Source organism: Balaenoptera borealis, assembly GCF_965194805.1.
Source record: "Balaenoptera borealis genome assembly, chromosome: 10".
In the NCBI taxonomy this organism is placed as follows: domain Eukaryota; kingdom Metazoa; phylum Chordata; class Mammalia; order Artiodactyla; family Balaenopteridae; genus Balaenoptera; species Balaenoptera borealis.
Genome location: NC_138874.1, coordinates 117859860 through 117870683, shown reverse-complemented (window position 1 = coordinate 117870683; position 10824 = coordinate 117859860). Strand labels below are relative to the sequence as shown.

Here is a 10824-nt window from a genome sequence, read left to right as displayed (position 1 = left end):
GCCCAGCCAGGTGGAGGGTCAGTGGAGGGGCCTAGGAAGTCTTGGGGATGTCAGGAGGTCCTAAAAGGCCCTGGAGGGTCGTATGGGGCCCTGGGGACAGTCCATTCAGAGCTTCAGGTCACCCCTGCTGAATCCAGGCCTGAGCTGGGACGGGGGTCACCAGGGTGTGGCAGCCTCATCCTGGAGGCCTTCCTCTCCTGTCTCATGGGAAACTGCGGGGCTGAAGGGGGTGCTGCTGCAGAGGCCCCGTGGGGTGGCTGCCGGCGGGTGGCGTGCCAGGACGCAGGGCCGGCCTCGGACAGCTGCGGGAGCACCTGGTGACCAGCAGCCTTGTGAGGGGGGTCCCAGCACTGGTTAGGGCCTCAGCCCCTCCCTGGGGCTCGCAGGCCCCAGCCCGCCTGAGGTCACCCCACTGAGAGCCAGTCCAGGACCCAGCAGAGGAGCTTCCTGGGGCGTCTGCAGGGAAGGCAGCAGGAGCCCTCACTGTTCCGAGGCTCCTTCGTGCGCACAGGTAGGCCTCCGCCTACATGTGGGCGTGTGCAGGTTACATGTGGGTACGTGTGCATACATGTGGGCATGTGCGGATACATGTGGGTGGGTGTGCATACATGTGGGCATGTGCGGATACATGTGGGTGCGTGCGCACGGCTAGGCCTCCGCCCCAGGTCCACGGAGCCTGCACCTGCACCCTCACCTGCCCGGGGTGGTGAGATGGGGGTTCGTACTGGGGCAGACAGAGGAGGTTGGGCACTCAGGGGCCTCTCCTCCTGCCTCCACCGTGAAAGCCCTGCTCCTGGGTGACCCCAACCACCGACCACTGGAGCGGGTGGCAAGGCCGAGGGGTCAGAGCAAGCAGTGTGACCCTGGGCAGCCCTGAGTCCAGGCTGCGGGGAGGTGGGCAGGCTTCCTGGCATTCTGGAGTGGCAGGCCTGGGTCCCACGGCCCTGGAGTGGGTGCTGGGGGCTGGCCAGCCTGGGGCCCCCCAGACCCAGGTCCCCGGCGGGCACTCTGGGGGGATCACTTCTCCAGGTCTAGTGCCGCCACTGCCTGGAGCTACCTGGCCCCAGTGCGGGGATCTGTGCCGTACTGCGGGTGGCCAGGCCCCGAGAGCTGGAGCAGGGCTGGCTGAGGCAGGGCCTGCCTGCCCCGGGCACAATCCAGAAGAGGCTTGGATTTCCCACAGCCCATGTTACAGATAATGGTCCCATAGAAAGGCTTGTTTAAACGTTTCCCCTTTCTTATTGCACAAATGTGCTATTTCATGACAAAAAAGTCCGGCCTTTTGAAGTGACAGACTGCCCTTGTTTTTGTCCGTCTGCCCATCTCTCAGCTGCACGGCTCGGTGCTACTGGGCAGGAATGCCAATGTCATCAGTGGTGTGCCCGAGGAGCCAAGGGGCCATGCATTTGCATACGTGTGGGTGTGTGGGCATACGTGTGGGTGCATGTGGGCATACATGTGGGCATGTGCGGATACATGTGGGTGCGTTCGCACAGGTAGGCCTCCGCCCCCGGTCCCAGGCGCTGCCTCCCAGGGCTCCCTGTGCTGCCCCCAGGAGTCTGGTCCCTAAAGGCTGCCCAGCTGCCCAGCTCTGCGCCCAGGGCTCCTGTGCTCTCTGGCACAGATGCATTCTGGGCACTGAGTGGACCCTCGGCCTGGGCAGGCGTGGCCAGTGTGGCCTGGGGTCGGCCTCTCTGTAACTGTGGGTGCCACCTGTGCAGTCCGAGAGCCAGTTTTGGCCTGGAGCAGGGGTGGATGGACCCATGCTGAGGCTCTGCTGGGGATGGAGGACCCAGTGGGGTCTGGGGGGGGAGGTTGCTGGAAGGCAGCAGGAGCCCCCACTGTTCCGAGGCTCCTTCTCCATGTGAGGCCCAGACGGTGCCCTTCCTTGGGCATCTCAGAGGCCAGGTGCTGGGACCCTCGGGGTGAGCCTTGCTGCTAAGCACCATCCCCTAGAACGTTCCGGCGCCCAAGCCACCCAGCAGGCTCTGGGGCTCACAGGACACTCCCCTCTTTGGCTGTGCCCATCACCACGTCCTGGCCATGCTGCTTCCCCATCAGCCCCCAACCCTTAAATTTGCAGGGGGGCCAGGCCCCACGGGCCACGGAGAGGCTGTGTCAGGGCCCACCTCTGGGGCCCCCGAGGTCCGGCTCCTGCCTGGCGCCTTTGCTCACGCTGCCCCCCTACCCAGAGCCTCCTCTTCTCTGTCTCTCACACTGCTGGTCAGTCTCCTCTGGAGCGGGAGCCTCTCTGTGCGATCCTGGCCCCAGGATGGCTGTGACCAGTACAGCCTCTGTGCCAGCCTCCAGCAAGACACTCGTGTTATGATTTCGTTCAATTAACCCTTGTTAAGTGGAGCACAGGGTGCTGGATGGTGAGCCAGGTTCAACAACAGACCACAAGAGACAATGAAACAGGCGAGTTTATTGCTCGCAGGGGAGGTCAGGCAGGCAGGCGGGACCAGAGCACGGGCTTGCATCAGGGGCCACGGGGGCAGTGCTTTGGGGTCCCTGGGCTGGGCCGGATTGGTCAATTCAAACCAAAAGAGTGGGGTTTTGGTCCACCCTGGGGGTCTCATCTAAGGGGCGCCAGGGGAAGGCAGGCCAGGGAGGGAGGGCGCTGTGGCTCACAGGGCTGCTGGGAAGGCCCCTCGGGAGCCTGCACTGGCCTGTGGCTCTGGGGCTGCTGTCCGCGGCCTGCACTTGCTGATTGCAAGGCTGCCGGCCAAACGAAGTGGCTCCGGGGCCACGATACCACACAGGATCTTAGCTAAGCTCTCGCCAGCACAGCACCTGGCCGCGGGCCGGGGCTCCCCGAGGAGGGCCAGGAACTTCTGCCAGCTGCTCATCTACAGATCGGTAAACTGAGGCCCAGGACAGAGCCCCAGGGCCACTATGCACCTCCAACGTCCTGCCCTGGTGCGTAGGGACCTCTGGGGACCCCAGCCAGAGTCCTGCTCCCCTGGGGGCACAGAGCGACGGGAGCCACTCCGCTCAGCCAGGACTCTCAGGTTGCCCGGCTATCCCCACACCCAGAACCAGTTCGCGCTCCAAGGCTGCTCTCTCGGGGATGAACAGCGTCAGCAGAAGCGGAGCCAGCCTGCAGGGGCAGCGCCGGTGGATGGACCGCCCCCTGCTCCAGGGGGCGTCGCTGCAGCCCCAAGCACGCCCTCCACCCGAAGGGGAAGGAGAAGCAGAAGCCACCAGGTCTGCAGTTAGGAGCTGGGGCGGAGCTGGAGGGGAGGCCACGGGCAGAAAGGGCGCCCGGTCTGCAGTCAGTCCTGCTCTGGTCTGGCAGGACGCAGGGGCCTGAGGGCCGCCACGCTCGGCACAGGGGACCAAGGGGAGAGGCCTGCGTGCACCAGCCAGGGCTCAGCACAGCCCCGTCTGCAGGGCCCTCCAGCCGTCACACAGGTTTAACCCCGAGCCCCCCGAGTCTCTTCAGCTGCAGAGAGACGAACTGGCAGAAGCACAGGCCCAGCTCCACTTGGCCCGGGGCCCCCGCGGCGTCCTCGCAGTGGGGGCGGTGTGCGTGGGCCAGGCAGCAGGTGTAGCTGGGCGAGAACGGCAGCAGGGCCTCCTGGAACAGGGCCTCGCCCTCGGGGGCGCCCAGGAGGGCCCGCCTGCAGTCCCCCAGCAGCACGTACACGAAGCAGGGTCTGTTCCTGGTCTCGCAGCCCGTCAGCGCCGAGTGCGGTGCCCGCAGCAGGCTGGCCTCCCCAGCTCTGCGGACCAGCTCCCGCGTCTTCCTCTTGGAAGACCTTCGGAACCAGCACAGGGCGTTAACACTGAAGACCATGAGGACGGGGCAGAAAAATGCATTGGCGGTGATCAGGAGGAACCGCTGAGCTGGGTGGCGTTCCCTGAGCCCTAAAAGCAAGGGGAGGAACAGTGATGCCGAGGAGAGAAGAATCAGGACGATGCCAAGTGTGATCCTGCAGCCCCGGTACGGCAGGCAGGACGCGGGCGACCGAGCTCCGCTCACGGTGCCCGTGGCGTGCGTGTGCACCTCGGGGTCCTCCAGCACCTCCTTCAAGGGGTCCGGGACACCCAGGGTGCTGAAGGTGCCCACCTTCCACGAGGGCAGGTTGCCCCTGTTGACACAGTCCAGGGTCAGCAGGTGTCCCCGCTGTAGAGCGTGGGGGCCGAGCGCAGGGCCGGGGCGCGCCACACAGCGGCTGGGGAGGCACAGGAGCTGCGCCTCCTTCGGGTAGAAGCGGCCGTCCGCAGCCTCCAGGCAGGTCAGGCTGAGGTGCAGCGGGACCCGGCAGGCCCTCCGTACGACCGGGATGACCGGCTTCCCCTCCAGGCAGGAGCCCAAGAGGGACAGTCGGCCTCCAGCAGCCACCGCCGGCTCTGCACGAAGCCCCGGCTCTGCTGGATGCAGTCTGCCACGTTCTCCAGCGCGTTCCTGCCCGGCGTGGAGTCCCGCTCGTGCAGGCAGACCCTCAGCCCCGCGTGGTCCGCCTCCAAGGGACTGAGGAGCCCGCAGGTCCACGTGGCGTCCAAGCCGCTGTAACTCACAAACAAGTGGGACTTCTCGCTTGGCCTCAGTGGGGGGATGGCCAGGGCCACGCCTTCCTCCCTGGGACTGGAACCCATGGGCGCTGCCCCGAATCTGCCTCTGGTCCCTGCGGAGAAAACTGCCCTTAGGCTGAAAGAGACCAAGACAGACAGGCTGACTGTGCAGACAGACTACGGCCGACCATCAATAGAGGTGAAGCCGCAGTCACGACCAGCCGCTACCAGCCCGGGAAGCCGCAAACCACCCAAACCCACCAGGACATGGCCAACGACTGTCACTCTTCCCCCTTCCAACTCGGGACCCACCAGAGAGAGTCGCAACGCTCCCCTAACTAACCTCCAGGACCCAGCCTCCCAGGGCAGCCTGAGCCCCCTTCCCACTAGGAAGCCTCCTACTCCCCGCCCTGCCAAACCCCAGTGACCTGGACCCCACTCCAGCATGCCCTGGGCAACCAGCCTCTGCTGTGCCCACCTGGGGGTCTCTGGCGACGTCCACAGGACATCTAGCTCCAAAAGGGTTGGGGCTTACAGTGGCCACACCTTCTAGTCACCTGTGACTCATGTGTCAGTGGTCATGGGAGGTTGAATGTCTGTGTCCCCTCCCAGACTTCTTGTGTTGAGATCCTAACCCCCAAGGTGATGGTCTAAGGAGGCGGGGCCTTTGGGAAGCGACGAGGTCACCAGGTGGAACCCCCATGATGGGGTCAGTGTCCTTATAAAAAAGACCCCAGAGGGCTCCCCCAGCCCACAAGAGGACCCAGCGTCTAGGAGCCAGCAAGCGGGCCTCAGGGAACCACACCACGCAGCCCCTGGTCTGCGGGGCCTCCAGCCTCTGGAGCGGTGGGACGTGACCGTGTGTTGTGTAAGCACCTCCCGCGGTGTGGTGCGGTGCAGCTGAGTGGACTGGGCCGGGCCCCACCCCACAGCACGTCCAGGAAGGGCGGCCACGCTGTCCAGGGCACTAGACCTCCTCTGCTCTGCACACACCCTCCCGTCGAGATGCCGCTGCTCCAATTCAGTGAGCGGAGGGCTGAGCTTGAACTGCCCTTACTTGGGTCCGTCTGCTTGTCTCTAAGGGCACCACCTCCCCAGGACTCAATCGTGGGAGCTTTCGCACGTGCCCACGGCCAGCCGTGGTGACCCCAGCAAGCGGCCCTCCTGCTGGAGCCCTGCAAACCCGCAGACGTGAGGTGGGTTGTGACCTCCCTGCAGCCGGGGGCCCCCAGCTGAGACCCCTCCCCACCTGGGTGGGCAGGGTGGGGTCACGAGGGCTGGGCCAGCCCTGCAAGGCCCGTGTGGTCTAGCCAGCAGCTCCAGGAAACGGTCTCCCCACTCCCCCTTCCACAGGGACCCCTGACGCCGCCTGCCCTGCGGCAGGAAGGCACCACACCTTCCTGGCTAGCAAGCCCTTGTGCCGCGGCCGTCCCCTCCTGGAGGTGGCAGCTGAGCGTCAAGGCAGGAGGCTCTGAGGGACACGGTGGGAGAGCCTGGCGCTCAGGGTCGTGTCCCCCACCCGCCCCCCAGGTCCTCTCACCTGCACTCCCAAGTGGGGAAGGGCGCTCCCTCCACAGCGTCCAGGCGTCCAGGAGGCGGAGGCCACCGCCGTGCTGTCCTGGGCACCAGCGGTCTGAATATTGCACTCACGCTGCCCGCTCCTCACCCCAGTCCTCCGAGGAGGCCTGGGGGCAGCCGGGGATGCTCCCCCAGACAGAAGGAAGCCTTCAGCCAACACTTTCTGAAGGCATCTCTGCTAAAGCTAACAAACAGCGAGAAAATGAAAGAAGGGAGCAGATGAAGGAAGGAGGGGTTGAGGTGCTGGGAAGAGGCACGGGCTGGACCCGGACGCCTGGGAGGCAGGATGGCCAGGGTTCTCCCGAAATCCGTCTGATGGTGGTGCCAGGTGATCAGGGCGCCCTGGCGGAGCCCCGTGCTTTCCCGGGGCTGGGCCAGGCCCTCCGGCTGGAAGCAGTGACGGGAAGGGCTGGGGTGACCGCTTTCAGGGGGGCAGGCCTGGCGGGGTTCAGGGGTGGGAGTGCACCCTCGCTGCCCTGGGGCTGACTGCCCCTCCAAGGGGAGATCCCAGCTGCTGGGTGACCCTCCCCACACAGCCGCACTCTCCTCCAGTAACTTCCCCGGCCCCTGGGGCCCAGGGCAGCGGGCAGCCGCACCCTCCTGTGGCTTCCGGAAGCCCACCTGGCCCCTTCAGCAGTTCTGCTAAGTAACCCGGGCAGTGGCCATCGCTGTCCCTCAGGGCCCTGCCCCTCGATGACTCCCTCCCACCTGGGGAAGGTGGCCCTCAAAGGCTCCCATCAGGCCCATGTGATCACTTAAAAAATAGCTATTCAACCTCATACCTGATGAAGAAACACACGCTAAATCAGTGTGGCACTTACTCTTTTATTCCCATAAAACCACCAAATCCAGAACTGATGAAGTAGCCCAGTGCCGGTCAGCTGCGGTGGCCAGACCTGTCCCCTCTGATTTGGAACAGAACTGGTACTGTGTTCCAGGAGGCCTGGAGAGAGGGCTCTGCCCTTTGAGGACCAAATTCCGCAGGAGCTGTAACTGCGGCTGACTTGACTGTGCCTGGACTATGGGATCTCGAGGGACATACGTTTCCAGCATCGTCACCTTTCGAAGGATGAAAACGACTTTCACTACTTGTCCCTCCCTGGGGGTCCTGCTCCGCTCCGCCAACTCAGGTGGACTCTTCCAAAGCAAGGGGGACGGGCCACCTGAGGTGCCTGCGCCCAAGGTGGGGAGGGGTCGGTTTCCTCGTCAGCTGGCTAGCAGGCCGGAAGGAGCAGGGCAGGGGTGGGGACTCAGCCGCTCCGTTACCTGCGCAGAGGGTGGGGTCCCCGGGGCAGAACTCCCAGGCGCCCGGGGCGGGGGCAGTGTCCTTGGCCGGGGCAGTCCTCCAGGAAAGGTTGTGTGGGAGCCCCCTGATGCCCCAACACCCGCAGCTTCGGGGGCACCCAAGCCCCGGGGTCTGGGTGGGTCAATCTGCCAACCAAAGCCCACCTGGCTGCACAGCCCCACCGGGCTCTGGGCTGAAGCACGTGGAAACCCCAGCTTCCTCCACGCCCCCCCCCATACTTCCCCGCTTCCCCAGACCTCCCAGGCCTCTGCCCGGCTTTCACACTCACCAGGTCCACGGGGGTGGGGGTAGGGGTGAAGGATGGAGTGAGGGATGCGGGGTGGGGACGGGGTGAGGAGAGCGAGGCCGGAAGCTGACCACCGCCCCCCCTCGTCTTAACTCTGCTTGGCAGGTCACTGACCTCCGACTTCCAGCTTGGGGCCGGGTGGGGGGCATGGTCAGAGTATGTTGTAATCTGAAAAGAAACATCCACGCGACAGTTAAGGCCTGTAACAGCGAGGTCACCCTGGGGGCGGCCCCAGGCTTTGGGAGCTTGGGGGCCAGGCCACTTGTCCCTGCCGTCCTTGCCCACCTGGGACTGGCTCTGGATTCCTGGGGGCTCGCCTGGGACTCGGAGCCTCAGCCTGAGCCCAGTGCCCTCAGCCCACTCACAGCGCCCCCCCAGCCCGACCAGCCTCCCACGGTCACCCAGGAAGTGCCCAGTGGTCCTCAGGAGCTTGCCGGCAGGGACTCTGGGCTCCCCCAGTGCCTGCTTTGCCTCCGGTCTTTGGTGGGTTCCCTCGGAGGCCCAGGAGGGGCATCACCTCTGGGCCCCATGATGCAGGGGGTGGGGCTGGAGCTGCTGGTGCCCCCAGGCTCTCCCCAGCTCAGGTGCCCCCACCCCCGTGGCTCATCTTCAACTGCGTTCGTTGAAAACCTGCCTCTCAATAGCTTCAGTGCCATGAATAAAAATTTTGTTTTCTTTTAAAAAACAGCTGCATGTGGGTCTCAGGGTCCATGTCCCACCGGAGACACGTCCAACTGCTAATGGCCTTGGAGAGAAGACCCCCTCCCCAACAGTGCAGCGGAAGGTTCCTGGGAGGTGCCTGGAGTGGAAGTAAATTAATCGTGTACTCACGGACGAAACCAGCACCAGGCTCCGTCACAGGAGAAAAGGCCTCCAGGCCCCAGAACTGCCCGCTGAGCTTATCTGCTGGCTGGACCCTCAGCTGCTGGCTGGACTTAGGCCCGGATGGCCGCCTCAGGCTCTTTTTCCCTGAGAAGAACAGAAGCGGCTTCAGAGCAGGGGAAAGGACGTGGCCCAGGGGGCCCATCTGCTCTGAATGAAGGGGAGGGTCCAGGGCCGAGTGGGGGCTGGTGGGACACGGGGGCGGGGGGGGGGACATGCACCAGCCCTGTCCCAGTCAGCCCCCTCCTGACAGCCGCACCTGCCTGCCGGCCCACTCCCACCCAGAGGGAGGGCACCCCACTTTCTGCTCCTCCCTGCCTCTGGGGTCCCGGCTCTGGTGCTTTCTTGCTGCAGGACATTAGCAAGCACTGCTCCTCTGGAAGGCCCCTCTCCTCCCAGGCAGCACAGGGGCAGGCAGTTCAGGGCCTGTTGCCCTCCCAGCCAGGCCTAGCTCTGGGCCTCCCAAGAGGACTCCCAGGGCCACCGGCCTTGTGCACCCTGACCCCTGTGCCACCCCTTTGGGGCCACAGCCTCTCCCAGCCGGGCAGGTGGACAGGCCCGGTGCCCAGCTGTGGACTGCTTCTCAGCAAGGCTCAGGGCTGCAGGTGAGACAGGCTGGGACCTGGGACCGTTTGCGGCAGTGCTGCAGTGCCTGCACCTGGACACACGTCTCCTGGAGCAACAAAATACAAAGAAACCGCGTGGGACTGAAAAGAACTGCGTGCATGGCAGTTGGGACAAATTCTGGACAAAAGATACAGAGACCACAAAAACACAACTGCCACTTTTGAAGAGCCTGGAGCAAAAGCGGGGAGTCGGGAGCAAAAGCTGAGTACTGCACATGCCCCCTGCACACACCACCACCTAAGGGGTGGGCAAACCACCTAAGCCACACCTCCGGCCCGACCCCCTGGACACACCCCTACCCTCCCCCCACATAAGGAGCTCGCCCCCTCTCTTCCCCGCCCCGCCAGGGAGCGAGCAAGCAAGGGGGCCTGTTGTTTGTCCTCACTCCCCCTTGCTGCATCAGGGGCCCCAATACAGCCTTGCCTGAATTTCTTTTTTTTTTTTAATTATTTCTATTTTTGTTTAATTGATTTATTTTATTTATTTATTTTTGGGTGCATTGAGTCTTCGTTGCTGCACTCAGGCTTTCTCTAGTTGTGGCGAGCAGGGGTTACTCTTCGTTGCGGTGCGTGGGCTTCTCATTACTGTGGCTTCTCTTGTCGCAGAGCACGGGCTCTAGGTGTACGGGCTTCAGTAGTTGTGGCACACGGGCTCAGTAGTTGTGGCTCGCGGGCTGTAGAGCGCAGGCTCAGTAGTTGTGGCGCACGGGCTTAGTTGCTCTGCGGCATGTGGGATCTTCCCGGACCAGGGCTCGAACCCGTGTCCCCTGCATTGGCAGGCAGATTCTTAACCACTGTTCCAGAATTAGATCATTGTAATGGCTGCATAACTTTGTGAATACAATGAAAACCACTAAAGTGTATACTTTAAAATGGAAGATTTTGTGGTATGTGTATTATATCTCCATTTAAAAAACTAAGATGGCGTATGGGCAAGATAGAGTTAAAGGAAGCTCACTGGTAACCAGAGCACTCAAAACACAGCAACGGGGCCTGCAAGATCTGGACTCGCTTGGACGGCCCCAGTGGCAGTTCCACGTGACCACGGCTGTGACAAGATGCTGACCATGCAGGGAGGAACTGCTTCCTGCCGGAGCCCGGCGCGCTGGTGCCCTATGGGGCTTGGCGTGTTTCCTTAGAGCAGAGCCCAGAGGGCTCCCGCTTCAACCAGGCTGGGGTTGTATTCTGCTCTTACCCCACCCCCTCGACGTGGAAAAACAGGGAGTGGCCAACACCCCTGTCCCCTCTCCTGCTCCTTCCCGTCCTCGCGCCCTGCTTGACCACACCCCCTGAGGCCGGCCTTTGCTCTCCTGGGACGTGGGAGGGCTGCCCCCCTCTTTCCCTCGCATCAAGGCTGGACTGGATGACCTCGGCCCGCTGCTGTCTGAGCCTCTGAACGGTGTCTGGACAGCCACGGGTACTGCCTGGGGGGAGCGGGGCCTGCAGGCCTGCGGGGTCCCCATATCTGCTCTCCCCGAGCTCCCTTGGCCCCTTACCCTCCAAGCCCCTCAGTCCCAGAGCTCCGGCCACACCAAGCCTCCGTCCCCTCTGCCAGTCACGCTTTCCCTCTTTGCTTCCAGACCTCAGGTGGTGCCTCTGAGTCAGGCCCCCACGGAGTCGCACCCCTC

The 10824-nt window shown here is 63.8% G+C and overlaps 1 protein-coding gene across 1 annotated transcript; it reads right to left on the bottom strand.

The window, feature by feature from the left end:
* Nucleotides 1–2405: 2405 nt before the first annotated feature.
* LOC309635630 (uncharacterized protein) lies at nucleotides 2406–6843 on the bottom strand (the record flags this gene model as incomplete). The annotated part of the gene is made up of 4 exons (XM_082407119.1): nucleotides 2406–4631; nucleotides 6059–6179; nucleotides 6363–6483; nucleotides 6805–6843. The coding sequence occupies 4 exons, from the start codon at nucleotides 6841–6843 to the stop codon at nucleotides 3407–3409; spliced, it is 1506 nt and encodes a 501-aa protein (XP_082263245.1). The 3' UTR covers nucleotides 2406–3406.
* Nucleotides 6844–10824: the final 3981 nt, after the last annotated feature.